This window comes from Ornithodoros turicata, chromosome 1 (assembly GCF_037126465.1).
Source record: "Ornithodoros turicata isolate Travis chromosome 1, ASM3712646v1, whole genome shotgun sequence".
NCBI classification, from domain to species: domain Eukaryota; kingdom Metazoa; phylum Arthropoda; class Arachnida; order Ixodida; family Argasidae; genus Ornithodoros; species Ornithodoros turicata.
This window is the reverse complement of record NC_088201.1, coordinates 162619898-162638919: the sequence shown is the minus strand read 5'-3', so window position 1 is coordinate 162638919 and position 19022 is coordinate 162619898. Positions and strand designations below refer to the sequence as shown.

The following is a 19022-nucleotide window of genomic DNA, read 5'->3' as shown; positions in this document are numbered from 1 at the left end:
ACTTTTCATTATTTTAAGCTATATGGACCAAAAAGCATATATGGTACACGATTAATTGTTTGTTACGGTGCTAAGCTTTCCACCTCTCTGCCTGCTGAACTGATACACAGCAATCATTTAATAGAAGAGTTGAGAAGATATATTGTCAGCACCTCCAGACACTTCTATTAAGTGTACATGTACCTCCTTTTCGCACCAAATGTTCCCAAATGTAGAGAAGGTGAAGTCCCTCTGCCTGAGTCCTGACCGGTGGTGATGGAATGTCCCAACTGGCAGATGTACGTGGCCTCACACCAGGACGGTGCCGGTAGAACTGGCTGCCAGGCGCAATAGCGCGCGGCAGCAGAGGCGCGTTGTCGTCGTCCACGGGCCGCCACATCACTCTCATCCGGAGATCCAGAGCGGTGCATGCGGTAAACTTCCGCGTCGATACCACGAAGAGGAGAATAAGGACGGCTCGTGGATGATGGACGACTGGACACAGTATTATATATGCTGTGGCGTCTATTACTAGCTTACGCTATTGATTCCGCTGCATATATATATATTTTTTTTGCGTTTGTCCTGATGCTTATTAACTTCTTTTGGTGCGTCAGCCAATAAATGCTTCGAATTATGTAAAAAAATTGTTTTGTTGTGTTGCAAGGGTTAACATGATATATTTCGGTTGTTAGGAGTATCTGCCGACAGTACCGAAGACTCCAACTTGTTTCTGGACATCGTTCTGGAGGCTTTCCTTCCTGACCTTGTGAGAAACGCCTCGCAAGATCCTCTCTCGCTTGCCGATATTCGTTTTGACGTTGTTGACTATTACGCCCCCACCGACAGAACCACGGTTGAATTCTCTGGTGGACGACTTATTGGGTTGGCCTCCAAGGGTTGCCGACATGGACACTGCACACGTCCAAGGCTGCTAGCTGAGAGAGTCACTCTGGAGTGCGAGCTGACATTAGACGGCGTCACCATCAGCTACAACAGGTCTTACAGGGCTCCCGGAAACAACGGGAAGATGCAGAATATTTTTGTGGAGTTGATTGTGCTGAACACTTACGCCGTCGTACGAGTCACCAGAAAAGAAGGTAAGTGTTGGAGGACCCATTAATGGGACGGTGGTATCCAGAAATCCATCTGTGAAACAGATACGACCGGCCGATGCCTACGACTAACTGTGCTCATATGTTAAATAAACGATCCTTTTTAAAGATCAGCTCTGCTGCCGCAGAGGCTCCAGCCCACGCCACCTTGAGACAGAAGGCCGGTTTAATGCCTCCCTCTTTCTCTACGTGCATATATAAAGTCAGAATTCGTCTGCTACTGCTTGTCGGCGTTCCACGAATAGAAGAACTTGCAAATTATCGTAACTAACTTGGAACCTGTAGACAAGAAGTGCAACACGCTTTCCTGAAAATCAGTCTTGATAAATAGTTGAGACCGTTTTGCGCTTTATTTGAAAGATTTCTCATTTAGTACGCGGGGATGTTCAATCACTGCTCGCAGACGGGGGCGGTTTCCCTCCATGGCTACCACCGCTGAAAACACGTTCGTAATTGGCTACCGCAGTTGAAAACACGATCCTGATTAGCTGACTCTGAGTCGTTGCGTCACGTCGACGAGTAAGCAGGCTTTCTCTATCTAGGTGGTGTTGCTCCAGCGGCGTGACGTCATTCCATAGCCTTTGTTGCACACTAGAAAGTGTGCTATTCCACATCATCAAGAACACTCCCATTCCTTTTCTGGGGCCTTTTTGTATATACAAAAACATACACACAAAAAAAAACGCGAACGCGGAGAAACTTGTTTCGCAGCCGAGAAAAAAGTGGGACTAACTTGTCCCGTGAAGCAGCAACGGAACTTCTATGGAATGGGTCAGGGTCTGTCCCACGATCCACTTCAGGCCCTTTGAGTGGAGTTCAGGCCCCTACACTGAGAGTGGAACAATGCACACACCGCACAGCTACTTTGCAAAAGCCTCTTCGTGCTCCTTTGCGCACATGTTGCACCTAGGATGTGGCTTTTGCTATGATTTTATAAGGGGCATTACCAGCCTCAGGCACGCGAGTCATCGCGCAAAAATTCTCCATTCTCATTTGATGTGGGGTGATGTCGGTCTGGTTCCTGTACCGGATGTTTTCCGTGGGTTTTCCTGTGGCATTTAAAGACAGACGTCGGTAGAGTCCTCCGCGAAGTGGGCCCAGGACGCACGACTCCACCCGCAATAGTCGTCACGTTGCGCGCCTCAGCGTGGCTGACTACCGCAAGCCGTTCCATCATCAATACTACCTACGCTTGCACTTACCATTGCACAGAACTTGTTCGTGGACAACGTCCTAGAAGGTTGCTCGTACGGTCACAAGTTGGTCAACTTAACTACCTACTGTACAAAATACAGACCGCTGTTAGGGGCACCCTGCACACATGTACGGGGCTGGACAAAAGTTTACGGAACATGCCTTCCTCAGAGTGACGCGCTAGCAGCGAATGGGACCGTACGGACTTACAGACACGTCCCTAGGTAACCCAGTCGCCTGTTTGCAAGTCCGTACGGTGGTATGCATAGCTAGCGCGTCACTTTGACGAAGGAATGCTCTGGATGTTTCGTAAACTTTTGTCCAGAACTCTACGTTACTCGTCCCTTTGACAGACTCGAGCATCAAAATCTGGCAGCGATGATAACCCTGCCATAAGCACCTTCTATGTCGAGCCCCACCTTTTACGGGACTGATTTAATTTCATAATTGTTCTAAACTGTGCCGTTTCAGATGGCACTCCAGTGCTGAATAACTTCAGGATTCCAAAGGGGAACCTGAAGCTCAAAGATACAGGGTTCAGCGACTTCGCCCAGTCAGACAACGTGAGGCAGACACTCAGACGAAGCGTACAAAAGAACCTATCTTCTGTACTGTTTCGAAAATTCCGGAAGACCCTGGAGGAAGCATTACAAAGTGTGCTCATGCCTATTGCTTGAAAGGGATCCGGAAACGGTGTTGTATTTCAATAAAATCAAGCACCCATGTCTTGATGGAGGGATGGGGCACAATGTCTCCCCTAAAATGAAATTTTTGGACCTTCCCCTGATGTCCATGCTCATTAGTGACACCATTTGCTATGATGCCGCTTGACGATCAAATGTTCAGACGTTGCGGCAACGTTTCATGCACAAATATAATGTTGCTGCGATGCTTCTATTTCAATATTGATGCAGCATTTGAAATGTTGCATTTGAGAAACGTAACGATTATGTTACTGAGGGAGTTTTTTTAATGCGAAGCGTTCTTTAGCTACTAACACCGAGAAAGTGGTAAGTGTTCTGGCCGGAACGTCCAGAACCGAAACTTATTTTTTTCGTTTTTTTTCGGGTTCGGCCATAAAGGTTCGGTTCCGGTTCAGTTTCGTAGTTCACATATATCGGTTCGATTAACCGGTTCAGAGGCTGTAAACAGGTTCGGAACAGGTTGGAGGTTCTAATATGCCAGAAAATTAGGCGTTGCCACAAAAAAATGATACAAGACCTCTTTGTTACTTTTTTTTATGCATTTGTTTCTGTTTTTCAAACGACAGCACCTTCTTTCATCCCTTCCCCGAGCAACTGCCGTCAATCTAGGCAAGCAGACCGCTTCAATGCCCACGACATCCCTCCCTGAGGATATGATTTAAATTGCAAAAAAGAAATACAAAAAATGAAAAGATGCGCCTCGATTATAACGCTAACGCGTCATCTGGAAGTGCAACCCATTTTTATGTAGCATGTTCATATCAAAAATGAACTAGTCGCTATTGAAGAGTGATATTCAACTGTAGGAGCAACTTATTTATTTACACCTGCTAAGCAAGGCTTTCGCGCACGAGACTGCACTTCTTCGGATTACAAAAATATGAACATGGTTCAGGCACATAGTATACTGGGTGTTTCACGAAAATTTCCCAGATGAATAATTCGTGAACAGGTGGCGCCATCGAAGAAATTTCCCTTCGGTAAATGTCCTTGGGACATCGACCATGAACTGAGTAGTGAGCGACTCATTTGCATACGTTCACTAATTAGATAAACATTTTAACTTTTACTTCGCACGCTTACGGAACCACTGTTTTACGCATCGGGACCTTCAGCGAAAAATATTGCAAGGAAAAACCCCCATCGGCACTTAATGATTTTTTCGAGTAATTAATCGGTTTCGGTTTACATATTTCTTGCGCGGAGCAGTGCACCAATGCGCTCTTTGGATCAGCTGTCAATTTCGTGTTCATCCGCCTGGTTGACACACAGGGGTGACGGAAGATAAGGAACACCCGCAAGACCGCAGGAGACGCTTTGATGTTCCGTCTCCTTATCTACACTCTTAAAATGAACTTCACCACACATCACTGTCCTAGCCAACCATCATACCGGACGACAACGTTTCTCTCCTTGGATTGGATAAGTATGGGAGGCGTACGCGTTTCTTTCGTTTGTTTCTTTTTTTTTCTTTTTTTTTTTGTACTGGTGATGCCGTACATAAGGACAAAAAGAAGGCTCCGCCTCCCGTCTTCAACAAATCGGGCGAGAACGCTGTCATTCGGGATGATGGTTGGCTAGGAGCGTGCTTATTTGGTGCAGTTATTTTTTAAGAGTGTGCCCACTAGTTCACAGAGCTCGCGGCGCGTTCGTCATCATCCATGATAACAGCACGCTATCTCACCTACGGAACGACAGAACCGGCAATGCCGTTTACCAGTCGCTTTGAGAAGGAATATCAAAGCGTCTCTTGCGGCTGTTCCTAATCTTCCGTGAACCCCGTGTGTCAACCAGGCGGGTGAACATGAAATTGACAACCGGATAGCTGATCCAAAGAGCGCATTGGTGCACTCCTCCGCGCAAGAAATATGTATACCGAAACCGATTAATTACTCGAAAAAATCACTAAGTGCCGATGCAGTTTTTTTCTTGCAATATTTTTCGCTGAATGTCTACTACTACTGTGACTACTACTAAGACTACTGTGCTACTTTAAAACTGAAGAATTTTATTTAATTAACGAGCATGTTCAAATGTGCATCTCATTGGACAACTCTTGACCGACGACTCTAATATGCTTACTAAGAAGAAATCGGTAGCGTCAGCTGGGGCATTTTCGTGAAAGACCCGGTCGTAGTACTGCGACACTTGTAGTCAATAAATTCCAATTTTCGATACATCGCTTTAACTTGCAGATCACACCAAAGGATGAAGGCACAGTACCAAAATTATCGCAAAGTTACGGCTTAGTTAAGAAAACTGGTATATCAGTTTGAAATTATCGCTCACTAAATCAAACAATTTCACATTTAAAATATTCCATTCCCCCAGAGTTAGTTCGCAAAATTCATGTGCCAATTTAAAGCTATCGATTAGTAAATAAAGCATAATTTCACTTCAAGCCTTCGAGTCGCGAAACATACATAACAGCCCAGTGCTCTACCCCATCGCCATGCTCAACACCTCACCTCGTGGTAATGTTGTCAAGAATAGATAGAACCCGTCTAGAATATTGTAACGACTAGAACATCGGTTTGCGATATGTTTTCTCGAAAAAACCTAAGGGCAGTGCTCATTAGCAACCGTTGCGTATTATGTATACATAGGAGTTTTTCCGCAAGGATGCCGGGCAACGTAAACTATATATAAAAGCGTTAAAACTCAGTGCAGGGGAATATCAAAAAGACGACACGACACCGAGTTTTAACGCTTTTATCATGGACTACAAAATAGATCGGTTCCTTACTCTTTTTAAACGAGTCAATCGCATCAATCTCTTAGGAGATTATGAGGAGGTTCACCTCTGACAGAAAACGACACTGGGCTTTCATGGGTAGCGACTTGAGCGATATTTTTCTGCATCAGCGCTATTGTTCTTGACTGAGGGCGACATCGCACCCGTGAGCCAGCGTAGGGTGAGGTAAAGTGTGATTGCGGCTAAGACGCAATAAACGATTTGATTTGAAACAATAACACATTTTGATTACTGTATACATGAAGGGCGATGTAGAACTCAGTTCCTGCTCAATAGTACATCGTAGGGATCATCTGGTGTCTGGTGGGCGTTATCCTTCGGTGTACGTTATACATAGGGTTGTCAATCCCGAGCCATTTTTGCAGTTCCGGGATCCCGGGACGGGATTTCGGGATTGTGACGAGCACAGATGGTGCTTCCAAATAGAGTCCTGTGCGGGTCAGACTTATCTGACCCGCAGGTTCAAATCCGCACCCGACACGCAATCCTTTACAAATTGAGACCAGCATCCGCCCGCAGGCCCCATGTTCTTTTCTTTGTTCTCTTTTTCAAAAGCTCAGCCGCAGCCGACCCGCTACCCGCAACGCGATGAACGTTCACGAGTAAACTGAGAGTACTCCCTGGTCCACGCCTTATGATTAGATGTGTCTGTGTGCACAGTTTATTGTATACGACATCAGCTCAGGGGGCAAAAAGGTGCAAATGCGTGTTGGCTTGTGACTTGAGGCATGATCATACGAAACGCGACACGAACAAAGAACACACAGGCGCTGTTGCACCTTAAAAGTGTGACCGTTTGTTCCACCTTTGTTAGCGGCGTTCTACGTCATATTTCGAGCGACTGTAGTACAGACGCGTAAGAGATTGAGCAACTCGGTGTGCTTTCTAATAGTGTTTGTTAAGATGCGACGACCTCAGCCGATCCACTGCTCGCACGACACCGAGAACGTAGACCCGCCGCCGCGGGTCACCGGTGGGTGCACGCAGATCCCGCGGGCCGTGCAGAAGTCTACTTCCAAGTCCATCTACCTCAATTGACTATATCGCCGTGCTGTGCGCAGTTCATGTGCGGTTTGTCAATTCTACCTTTTCCTGAAGGAAAGCATTTAAGCATGTAAGGTAGTGACGGCGAAATGGTTTCTTTTTTTCTCTTCCTTTTTTTTTTCTACGATAATGCCACTCCTTTTTTATTAATCTGCATTTCACTTTTGCAATTGAAAAGAAGGCGAGTCTCACTACGCTTGAAGTAAAAGGAAATGTTACTTTATAATTTCCTCAAACAGTATCACATTCCACTTGAATGACGAACAGCAACAAAAATAAAAAAAAACAAAAATAAACAATAAAGATGAATGGAAAGAAACAAAACATTAAACGGTTTACAACACCGTCGCTGCGTGCTTATCCCATTGTACAACGATTAACACACGACCTGGGAAAGCACAGAGCTTCGAGGGTGGTGTCCCCCAGTTCGGAGCGAACGTTTGTGAACGTTTGTGCGAACAAATACTGGCTGCTGAACGGAAGGTCTGATCAGCTTCTGCGCCGGAAGAAACGACAGTCAGCAGACACCTGTACGCATGTGTAGGCAGCGGTACTCTGCCACCTCCAGCCATAAAAAGTGCGATTACCTTACTAAGGAGTGAGTCTGTGCCTGATGGCCTACATATGTTGGATTTTTCTGTCATGTCGGCTCTCACAGATTTTGCGGAAGGAATCCGGGTACTTCGGGACGTCAAAAATTGGCCGAGATCCCGGGATTTCGTGATTTTGGATACCCCGATTGACAACCCTATTTATACATTGAACTCTTTCTAATTTCGGCTAATTTTGGGTGGTGCGCGTTACACCAGTAATATACGTTGGCGAGCAAAGTTAAGCTAACATTGAAACTAAACAGAAGTATCTTGAAAGAGAATATATGCAGATTTTAGCAAAAATTATCCTGGAAACAGCACCGCAAGCGACGCTGCCCCGACGACACGGCCCACTCGGGGGCGGACCCCGTTATCAAGGGGCCCATCTCCAGTATATGCGGGACCGGCTCCCATTTGTCTCTTTCCTAGATTCAGACAATAAATAATGCGTTTGCTGAGCGCCACAGACAAAGACACACACACACACACATACATTGGATGGTGATGGGGTGGGCGACTCACCGCCGCTGAGGCGGTACACTGCCCTATTTCGCGTTGGAGGAGGATGAAGGGATGATGATGGGGCTTTAAAAGAGCCGTCGCCAGACCGGTGGAGCACAAGTACTCCGCCAGAAGACGAAGGCCCTGCGACAACAAAGCGACAATAGCACGTGATGCTACTGAGAAAACGAGGAGAGCTCTCTCGACAGACAGCATCAGCATGCCATATATGTGTAGCATCCCAACTTCGCATGAAGAAATAAATGAAAAATAGACATCCTAAAGGTGGCACACACAGACTTCAAGTACCCCGTGCAGCTGTCGAAACACATGACCGACAACGCAGGCCAGGAAAGCGGGAGAGAAAAATATTTCTTCACTAGATTTTAGCAAGACTTGATGATATGAACCATGGACTGCGTTCTCCACGCTAGTTCGTTATACGTTTACTGTGGCGGCTCTCACATGAAACCGGTGGTGTCGATGTGAGCTGGGGTGGAGCCACATGCAGGGTCGGCGAGAGGGCGCAGCAGGGGATAGAGCCACGGAGCCCGGGCCTCTTTAGGGGCACGACGTTTGCTAGCACCAGGAGAAGTCAGGAGAGGGCCCGGGCAAGACACATCCGGAGACATCCCGGGAGCGCGCAATTTCTCTTTCCGGCCCTGTCCATAATGCGCGGTGGCTCAATGTGTGGACTCCACCACGGTAGCATTTACTGGCCCCTTGTGTTTCCTATAAAATAACCACTGTTATGTCGTGCCTGATCAACGCGGTCTTGCGTGGAAAGCAAAAATAAGGTGATATTTGAAAATATTTCAAAAGTCCTATTATTCGAAAAGTATGTCTGCTTTCTTTTTTTTTTTCACTCATCCATTTCTAACCCCGAAATAGTCTGTGTTTAGCATATGTACTTTGGAGGAGCCTCGTAAATTTTTCTCTGATGCGGATTTGCATTGACTATTCCGGTGTCTCAACTTTGCCTGCATCAGGTTTAGTGGTTTGTGAATCTACCTTTCGGGGCAAATGAAATTCTCCATGCCACGATGATTCTCATTTTACACCCCCTGCTTTTGTGAAACTGATACCAATAAGATCTACGCAGGTTTATAACAATGGGGGTGAGTCACATCATGTGTTCTGCGAATTCGGCTGCTATCGCGTGCGGGTTTTTCCTGGAACGAAATACATCACAGTCCAGCTCTTATCTTCGGAAGCAGGCTTTTCCAGGAATATCCCTAATCGAGCGTATTATAAAAAGGATCTCCGAACAGTAGAGCTTCTATCACTTCCACTCCACACAACTCATTGGTGAGTACATCTTGCTGTCCTGTTTCGCGCATTCTATACTCGTGCACGTTGCCGCCTGTGAGGTGTTGCCTGTGTAAAACACGGAATTGTTCACCGGCCGTTATAAATGCTTTTATTCTGGAAATTACCAACAAAAAAACATTTAATACTCAAATGATCATTTTAGGCTATTTTAGCTTCCCAGTCGGACGCCTTCTCTCGCGCGGTAACAAAACAAACCCCATCAAAAAATAAGTCAGAGACTAAAATTCCTTCCGATGCAGACGCGCTTAACCTAACTTTTGGAACTACCTTTCTGTACTTGACATTGCTTTACAATCTGTTCCCTGTACACATTCAACGAATGTTTGAAGATCTGCCATAGTCAGCGACCTAGAGGCACAAAATTCTCACCAACGCATCCATCGTCTGTTATTAAGTTGGTTTACAGATGATATTGCCAACGAGGTATACCAGTTTGAGGCTAACGAGATTGCCTTATCAGCCCTTTGGAAGGGTACACCAACGTTTTCCCAGTTACATATGCCGACCTGGCTATCACAGTCAGACAAGGGCAACGCAACGAACCTTTTTGTTGCGCTCCTCAGCGCCATCCAAGAAATAAAAGTTTTTAACGAACGCTGCATCGCTGAAATTTTCCATTTACTCATCATCTCTTCTTGCATGCGTGCCACATCGCTGAACAGAAGAAATTTCAACTCATAGCCATTATATTGAGTAGTTAACTATTTATCGAAGTATTTATTATGATGGGAATAAAATACATTTGATGTGTGTAGATGCGCCTGGGCCCCGGATCCTAAAACGAAGGTAGCGTTCGGTGTCCGCTCGTTTTCTTTCTTTTGTAGCTGGCGCACTCGAAATGTCACGAGGCGCTACGGGAAAAACGTTTTGGTAGGCTGCGGTTCCAAATAAACTCCGCGATTGGTTATCGTAATGGAGCTCGCGACGAATCACGGGAACGTGATGCATTCACTGCGCGTTGTGGATTCTCCAAAAGTTGCGCATCGTGACCCTAGTGATTTATATCACGAGGATGTCGTTGTAAAGGAAATATACTTTCCATAAATGTGCTTCCTACGCGAGAGGGATTCTCTGAGTTCTCATTCGTTGAACAGATATGTACATAAAGTGGCAACCTTTCCTGGAATAAATGCACTCAATAGAATTTGGAGTTTTTGGCAATTGAGTTGCCTCACTTCAACATCTTCTGACATGGCGAGCAAAGTGAACTTTCCCTTATGAAACAAGCCCGAACATGGTTAAACGAATTAGACGAAAATACACAACAAAGCTGCAGCCAGCCGTTTTATCAAACCAGCTATTTTATCGGAAGTGAATTTTCGTTCCAGGGTTTCTCGGGATTCTTTCTGTTCGAATTCATATATGAGGCATGAACTGATTATTATAACCGCAATATAGGTTACATACACTATTAATTCAAGTTCTTGTGTTTTCATGCTTCCTTCATCATTTTCACATAGTGTTCCCGTGCAATGGGGTAGGGTACCGCACCACCGCGATGAAACACCCCATCTCATCGTCATCATTTATTGTTGTTGCTGTTGTCAAATTCGGACAGCGGAACGGATGTGAACCGAAATGAAGCTGTTGTTGTTGTCGAACGAATGTGAGAAAGATTGGTAACTTACACGGTATTAGTCGGTGTTTCCTATAGTCTATAGTATAGGGAACCCAGACGAAACCAGGATGAAGACAGAATGACGATATACGATGAGGAACTGCATTTTCGACGGCCTCTTTCCTTAAATACGAGTACAATAGTTTTAATAAGCATGTGGAATATGAAGTTGCATCACTACTTGTGTGACCGGTAGCCTCGAAAGATTTGTGAACATTCTCTGAATAATAGATGGAAGCTCTACTTCCACAAATGTCACTCAACTTCTATATCTGTGTGGCTTCTTAAGAGAGCAATTCCCCGTCGTCTTTACAAGTGTTCAAAATTTTAGTTTTTTTTTTTTTCAAAAAAAGCAGGCCTAGAGATCACTTGACGCAGCTAGTGCATGTGTGAAGCTCTGTTTGAAAAAAAAAAACTGAAATTTTGAAGACTTGTAGAGACGACGGGGAATTGCTATTCGAAGGAGTCACACAGATGCAGAAGTTGTGTGACAATTGTGTAAAAATAGAGCTTCCATTTATTATTCATAGAAAGCTCACATATTTTTGGGATGTACCGGTCATACACGAAGTGATGCAACTTGATATTCCACATGCTTAGCAAAACTATTGTACTCGTGTTTCAAAACAAAAGGCAGTCGAAAATAAATCTTCATTGAAAGTGCAGTGGTTCATCGTCTATCGTCATTCCATCTTCGACCTGGTTTGGTCTGGTATCCCTCAGAGCTATCCCTCTCTTACAATGCAATACACCAATGCAATGTGATAAAAGTGCCCTGTCCCTGTCGCCGTCATCCAGCGGCGGTTATACTTAGTGTTCTTTATGGATATGCCTTGCTGATTGTGGGTTATTTATTTCTAAACACTAGATAGGCCGTTACTTCCAGCCACAAATCAAGATGCAGAAGGCCATGGTTATCATCCTTGCGTTGGCCATTGCCACCGGTAAGACTTATTTGTAAGACTTAATACGCGCTATAGGCTCTATTGCGATATTTCAAATACGCGCTGTCTCAACCGTAAGTGTCAAACAATTCTTCCTTGTTTCGAGCAAGCTCACACGCAGGGTCACATTTTGGGGGTTTCCCTTCATATTCCGTTTTCTTTAATAGTATGAAGTAAACACTGGATTGCATAAGAAGTAAAAAGTAAAAAGAAATGCGTGAACGTTTCAACACCTATTCGGGCGTCATCATCAGCACAGGAAAATGAAACGGGGTTTAAAACGGCTTCGTATGCAAGCCAGTGTTTACTTCATACTATTAAAGAAACATGTCTCCTGGCTTTTGGTCCATCTTCATATTCCCTTTTGCAGCAATAAAGGCCAGATGCGAAGTGGTAGTCGAAATTTACCGTCTACCTAACACAGGAAAAGACGTCGTGTTTACGATATCCCACAGGATCCCCTTGGTTGTTGATTGTCTCTATCTCAAGAAACCACCCAAGCAGCAAAACATTTTGGCGCAATATTGGCAATACCGGCCAATATTGGTACAATCTCGCACCAATATTGGGCCGGAATTCTAATATTGGGCCATGATCTATACTGCTTGAGCAATTCACGGGTCTCCAACATTCCTCCGCCGGGACTACTCAACAGACGTATTAGACATTTCACTTTGTTCGAGGGACGTTTTTCCGTACCTGACCTGGTCCACGGACCTGGACGGAAGAGGTAGTGACCACGTTCCTATATTTGTCTCCTACTCCAAGTACACATCCGGGGCAGGCCGCAGAACCGTACGGCTAACAAATTGGAAGTCCTTTCGTGAACTGTGCAAAAAGGACGTGCGCGTGGGAATCACCGCAGGCGAATTTACCGACCATATTGTGAACTCTCTGACGTCTTCCACCGCGACTGCAAAGATCAGCGCTGGCCACGCAGGTACGGATCCGGAGGTGGAGCGTTTGCGTGCCATTCGGAGACGGGCAGAGCGGAAGGCTCGGCGATCCGGCCAACTTGCAGATGCACAAGTCGCGCGTCGTGCGAATGCATCGGTACAGAAAGCCTTGAAGGCTGTTGACAAAAAAAGATGGCGTCAGTTTTGCGCGTCTCTGACTCCGTTTTCAAGCCCTGCGAAGGTCTGGCGGATTGCGCGGTGTCTCCGCGAAGCTCCTCCCGCGAGGAACCCCCTCAGATCTCTGGCACTCTCAGTATCTAGGCGTGAGAAGGAAGTTGCCCACGACTTCTGCAAAATTCTGGCAGCAAGGTCCGAGGCAGCTAAATGTGCAGCTTTTCGGAGCCATGCATTGGAGCTGCAGTATACCATTAGTCGAGCCCCGTCAGTGTCTGACCCTGACATGGACGCAGACCTCACGTTTGCCGAACTCAAGGCTGCGCTGGCACTCTCCCACAAGAAGTCGTCGCCGGGTCCTGACAAGGTCACCTACGTGGTGCTCCGCAATTTGGACGACGCATCCCTTTTGGCAGTCTTAGAGGTTTATAACACGTCATGGAGGGATGGGCAGGTCCCTGCCGCGTGGAAGGAGGCACGTGTAGTCCCCATCCTGAAACCGGGAAAACAACCCTCCGACCTGGCGTCTTTCCGACCTGTGAGCCTCACCAGCTGCTTAGGCAAGGTCCTTGAACGCATGATACTGCACCGGCTCGAGTGGTGGCTGGAGCGAAGACCTGTTTTTCCTCAGGAAATGACGGGTTTCCGCAGGCACCGTAGCTCCATGGATTCGGTGATCGATTTAGTCTCTTCGGTCGAAGAAGCGAAGGCGCGAAGGAAAATAGCGATGACTGTCTTCCTGGATATCAAACGGGCGTACGATTCCGTAAGCCATCCCTGTGTTATTCATGGGTTGTTGCTGGCCCAGGTGCCTCATAGGGCACTGACGTGGCTCTCCGACTTCCTCCGTCAACGGAAGATTTTCGTCACTACAGGCGAGGGGGACACGGAAAAGATCACTGTGCCACAGGGAGTTCCTCGGGGAAGTGTCCTTAGCCCCCTGTTATTCAACATTGTCTTGATGGGCCTCAAGGAGTGCCTTCCTCGGAGAGTGCGTCTGTCCATCTATGCTGATGATATTCGCGTCTGGACTGTTGGCAAGTCCCGCCCTGCAATTCAGCGTCGGCTCCAGAGCTCACTTGATGCCATACATGTCTACTTCCTGAACGCAGGGATGGACATCTCTACTGAGAACAGTGCTACCCTTCCGTTTACCCGGAAAGAGATGCGCCGGTTCCAAGTACACATTGGGGGTTCCCCGTTAAGGCAGGTCAGGCACCACAGGTTCCTCGGTGTTGTGTTGGACCGCAACCTGTCGTGGGCAAGACACATTGACTATCTCTCTTCAAAGGCGCAACGTTGGGGAAATGTGATACGTCACTTTGCCGGCTTGCGCTGGGGATGTACTGAGCGGGACCTTCTTGCACTCCACAAAGCGCTTGTTCGTGGCTCAGTAGTCTACAGCCTTCCTGTGTTGCACGGACTATCACGGACGTCCGAACACAAGCTCCGTTGCGTCTTGGCGCGCAGCTTGCGGACCTGTCTTGGCGTTCCGCGTTGCGCTGAGACGAGGATGGTGGTAGCCGAGGCCAGGGAACTCCCAATTGGCGTCCTCCGCAAGAGAGAAACTTTCCGCCACTACTTGCGATTGCGCGCTCACCATCGCCGTCACCCACTGGTACAGAAGCTTCGTAAGCGAAACCACAGCAAAATCGCGCAGTGTGCGCAAGAACTAACGGACCATATACCTGCCTTCACTGTTGCCCCATCCGCTTCTTCAGTAGCGCCATGGACACTGCCGAAACCATCCATCTTCTCTCACATCCCGGGGATCAAGGGGCCGAAGAGCCAAACCCCTGCTCCAGTCCTCAAGCAGGCTACTCTGGAGTGGATGGACGCTACATACGGAAACCAAACCGCTGTATATACGGACGGTTCCTCCACTACAGGCGGCTCATCTGCGGCATTTGTAATCCCAGAGGAGTCAATTTCACGTGGGTTCCGCCTATCGCACCGCACCTCGGCCACCTCTGCGGAGTTGTATGCCATCCTGCTATTCCTGAGGTCTATTTTGGATCACCACCCCCGCCTCTGGGTGGTTTACACAGATTCGCGGGCAGCGCTGCAGTGCATAGACAACATGGGCATCCGTGGCTCCATGGCTCCGGTGGTAGTGAACATCCTGACGACACTCAAGGTTTTAGAAGACAGGGGCCACCGGCTCACCCTCCAATGGGTCCCTAGCCACATTGGAATAAGAGGCAATGAGGTAGCGGATCGGGCAGCTGCTGCAGCTCACCATCGCCGCTCAGCAGTCTCCATCATACTTTCGAATGGAGATAGGCGCACCCTCTTGTCCGCGTTGACGTCGCCCTGGGCCCATCAGGAATGGTGTCATGACATCACCCGGTGGTCGCTTCTGTATGCTGTTGACCCAACGCTTTCATTTGACATGCCAAGCGGTTTCCCTCGCCTCTTTACGTCTATAGTGCGTCGTTTACGACTTAGCCTCGCATTCACCCCTGCACTCCGGTATAGGCTGGGCCACAGCACCACGGCGCTGTGTACAACTTGTGGTTTACCGGCAACAATCCGACACATTCATGAAGACTGCAGCCAGTACGTACGCGAGCGACGGGCCTTTAAATCTCAACTTGAAATGCTGGATCAGAGGCCATTCAACATCTGCAAAGTTCTCGGCCCATGGAGTAACCCTGGACACCAGTGCCGTGCACTTGGCGCTCTTCTTTCCTTTCTGAGGGCCACCGGCCTCCTTCACGAACTGTAGGGATTTCCTTCCCTCGTCATCCTTTCATGTGAACCTTTTTGGAATGGGGTAGGGTCCAGCACTCAACGCAGGGAAATATCCCACATCATCATCATCCATTCATCTATGTTGTTGTTGTTGTTGAGCAATTTATTTAGCGCATCAAGGGCCATATTTGCTTATGCGCCCTTAAACAGAACTCATCATCATCATCAACAACATCATCATCAACTTCATTGGACCAACGTTCGTTAGCGCATCAGTTAGCTAGGTAGCAGGTGGTCTTAGCCGGTCATGCCAAGCGTATGCATTAACACAGCCAATCAAGTTGAAACATTGCTTGATAATATCAGAAAATGTTCAAAGCCTCTTCTCGTAAATGGAGGGGGGAGTGGATGCCGCCAAGCGCCCGGGAAAGAGAACGGGTCAACGCGAGCTCGAACCACATTCAGTTCAGTAATTCAGAGTAAACAGTTAAGGAGTTGGCAATGGCTCTCAGAGCATACCTTCGTTTCATAGCACTTCTTACATACAGCCGTAATTAGCTTTCTAATCTACAGAGATAGAAACAGATATGTGGCACTTAGACATTATGTGGCCTTCAGCGTGCCGTCTCTTTAATTCACGTGTCTCTCCACAGTTACATTGGCCCAGTCCCACGAAGAAGCTGAAGATGCTTCACACTTAAGAGTTCGTCGTAAGTACAGCATCATGAATATCTGTCAACGTTTCACAACGCATAAAGATGCTTGGTACATCCAAACCTGATGAGCGATCGGAGAAAAGAAACACGTTGAATCAAATGTCAGGGAACTGCATCGTACTCTTATTACTACTACAATTATTTATTTAGCTCTTTATTGGGTTGTTTTTCAGCCGCCTGATATCAATCACAGTCAGACCCAAGTTGAGGTCCCGTTAACCTTCAAGCTCTAAAGGACAAGTTGGTTTCGCTGGTTAAAAGTTGAACAAGAAACAGAAATGTTGAAACGCTAATACTGCGAGTATTCTATAATTCGTGCATGTTCGTAAAGTACTCCACAAAGAGCGCGTGTCATCGTTCGTGCGAGAGGTTAGGTCTACTTTATATCTGCACTTCCGCAATACACCGAGAAGAGCGTCCTATGTCCTAGCAAACAATGCGTTGTTTGGTCGCCATTTGATTACATATTCCATGTACCGTTATAGGTGGCTTTGACTGTCCACTCGCCCCGTCTAAGTGTCAGTACAAGTGCAAGTCCCTTCCAGGATACAAGGGCGGATACTGCGACGGATTCTTGAAAACGAGATGCAAGTGCTACTGAAATATGTACGTCCTAGAATATGTATAATATGTTCGCGTGTTTAAGGGACACGACGGGTCTAAATAAATCACGTTATAATGCTTCCCTTGTTTTGAATTGTTTTGAATTGAATAATGGTACCCTCTATGTCACTCTCGCATAACACACAACCAAGTTTGCGGAAACCAATCTCTTGTAATGGTGGTGGTGGGTGGCGAAAGGGCTCGCCGTTGTCGGCCTCGCAGAGGTGGGCAACGTCACGACAGACGCCCTGGGGAAATGTGCGTCCTGGGCCGACTTCCTGTAGTGCGTCAAGGAAGACGAGGGGACAGCCAGTTACCTGCCCCGTAATTTATTACTGCACACCTTCCTTGCTGCCACCAGCTGCTTAACCTCGGCATTATTCCAAAGTCGTCGCGCTCCTGGGCATCGGGTCTTCACATCCAGGGGACAAGATGCGCCAGAAATCGCTGTGGAGATTGCAGATGAAATGCAATAGCATTCACCCTAGCAGCACAAGATATTGGCTCAATATTGGTCCAATCGCGGGCCGGAATTGCCAATCTTCGCCCAACATTGGTCCAAGATTGAACGAATTTTCGGCCAAGATTTTGTGCTGCTGGGGTATGAGCTCATCGAGCATTCTCCGATGATGGACAGCAGAGGCGTGTGGAGATTGAAGTGGCTGACGTACTTGGCAACCACTTGCTTCCTTATGACCGGACGAAGACACAATCTATAACACTCAACTAAACTAATCCAGCCACAGATTATAACCCTTATTTCGCGAAATATGGTGCAGCGCCCATATAAGACCTGCGGTCGTTTTGTGAAAATTTGGGGCCGCGAAATTAGTTTTCTGTTTTATATATATATATATATATATATATATATAGAAGTTCAAAAAAAGACGCGGAAACAGATTTTAGGGAAGTTAAAAACACTAGTTTATTACATGGGGAGACGTTAAAAAGAAAAATGGGCAAGGGGTCGACGTTTCGACAGTGGCACTGTCTTCGTCAGGACAAAAAAAAGGACTTTTTTTTTGTCCTGACGAAGACAGTGCCACTGTCGAAACGTCGACCCCTTGCCCATTTTTCTTTTTAACGTCTCCCCATGTAATAAACTAGTGTTTTTAACTTCCCTAAAATCTGTTTCCGCGTCTTTTTTTGAACTTCTGTAAAACTTCGTGGCCGTTTGATAATCCTTTTACCTCACCCTATATATATATATATATATATACAGTATGCTTCATCGGCGATTATGTGGTGAGATGCTGGGAAGGTTATCCATATATTATGTCGGGTGACTTCACAGCGTAGTCGTGCAAGAAATTGAAATTTCGTGGGGACGTGAGTCTCAGAAAAGCCTATTTGTACTTCATATCTGAGGGAGCGGTCCTGCTTTGCGTATGTGAGGTGCTTGTTCTTCTTCCTGTACATATAACGAGCACTGGAAGGGTATTTGAACCCCCTTATTTCCTCTTTTCTTTAAAACCACTACCACACAAATGGGGACTTAGAAGTTTCGATTCAATACCTCAAAACAACAAAGAAAAGCGATCTGTGGCCACGAATAGAAATGGTCAAAACGACCGACAGCGTGTAAAATTGTAATATATTGCGTTGTGGAAGTCATTACCTGCACCGAGAGAAGACCGAAGCTGGTTATTTAGCAGCTGTCAGATGATGGGGTCGTTCCTAAAGGGTTCGAAAACTAAAATTGTGATTTAAATATACGAGGCATATCGTCATTCACTGTTTCACAAAGTGGAGCAGATGAAAATAAATTATGAAACTGTCAGGGTGGGCTCATAGTAAAATAGAACGGGTGAGTAAATATCCGGTCTCAGCTCTGGATTGGTCAGCAAATGGCCGGTGAGCATTTTTCCGATCCCCGATTTCTCGGAGTTGTGCCATCTTAGTTTTCCATGTCTGACTTTTTCGACACCGTGCAAACTCCAAGTGTTATGTTTCATTCGCCCACGCCTGTTTATATTCAATGGTAGAAGTGCAAGGGTGCAGGCGAGCTAGTACAGTTTTAAACGACGATAAAACCTGAGAGGCCGAACAGAAAAATAACAACACGACGTGTTCTCAAACTCAGCAATCCATTTAATCACACAACCTACACTCCCAATAACCTTGTTACTGAGTTTGAGAACGTGTCGTGTCGTTATTTTT

The 19022-nt window shown here is 46.6% G+C and overlaps 1 protein-coding gene and 1 long non-coding RNA gene across 2 annotated transcripts; both read left to right on the top strand.

Annotated features, from left to right (window-relative positions):
• Positions 1-255: 255 nt before the first annotated feature.
• Positions 256-2966, top strand: LOC135388596 (uncharacterized). The gene is made up of 3 exons (XM_064618230.1): positions 256-307; positions 675-1079; positions 2760-2966. The coding sequence occupies exons 1-3, from the start codon at positions 256-258 to the stop codon at positions 2963-2965; spliced, it is 663 nt and encodes a 220-aa protein (XP_064474300.1). The 3' UTR covers position 2966.
• Positions 2967-9160: 6194 nt separating this feature from the next.
• On the top strand, positions 9161-16945 carry LOC135372211 (uncharacterized). The gene is made up of 4 exons (XR_010415879.1): positions 9161-9193; positions 11704-11779; positions 16197-16253; positions 16745-16945. It is a non-coding gene; the product is annotated as an uncharacterized LOC135372211 (long non-coding RNA).
• Positions 16946-19022: the final 2077 nt, after the last annotated feature.

Excerpts from the sequence above, each read along its gene's own strand:
- LOC135388596 (XM_064618230.1), top strand. The coding sequence starts at position 256 with ATGGAATGTCCCAACTGGCAGATGTACGTGGCCTCACACCAGGACGGT. Across the intron at positions 308-674 it reads CTCACACCAGGACGGTGCCG|GAGTATCTGCCGACAGTACC; the intron begins GTAGAACTGGCT and ends TTCGGTTGTTAG. Across the intron at positions 1,080-2,759 it reads ACGAGTCACCAGAAAAGAAG|ATGGCACTCCAGTGCTGAAT; the intron begins GTAAGTGTTGGA and ends GTGCCGTTTCAG.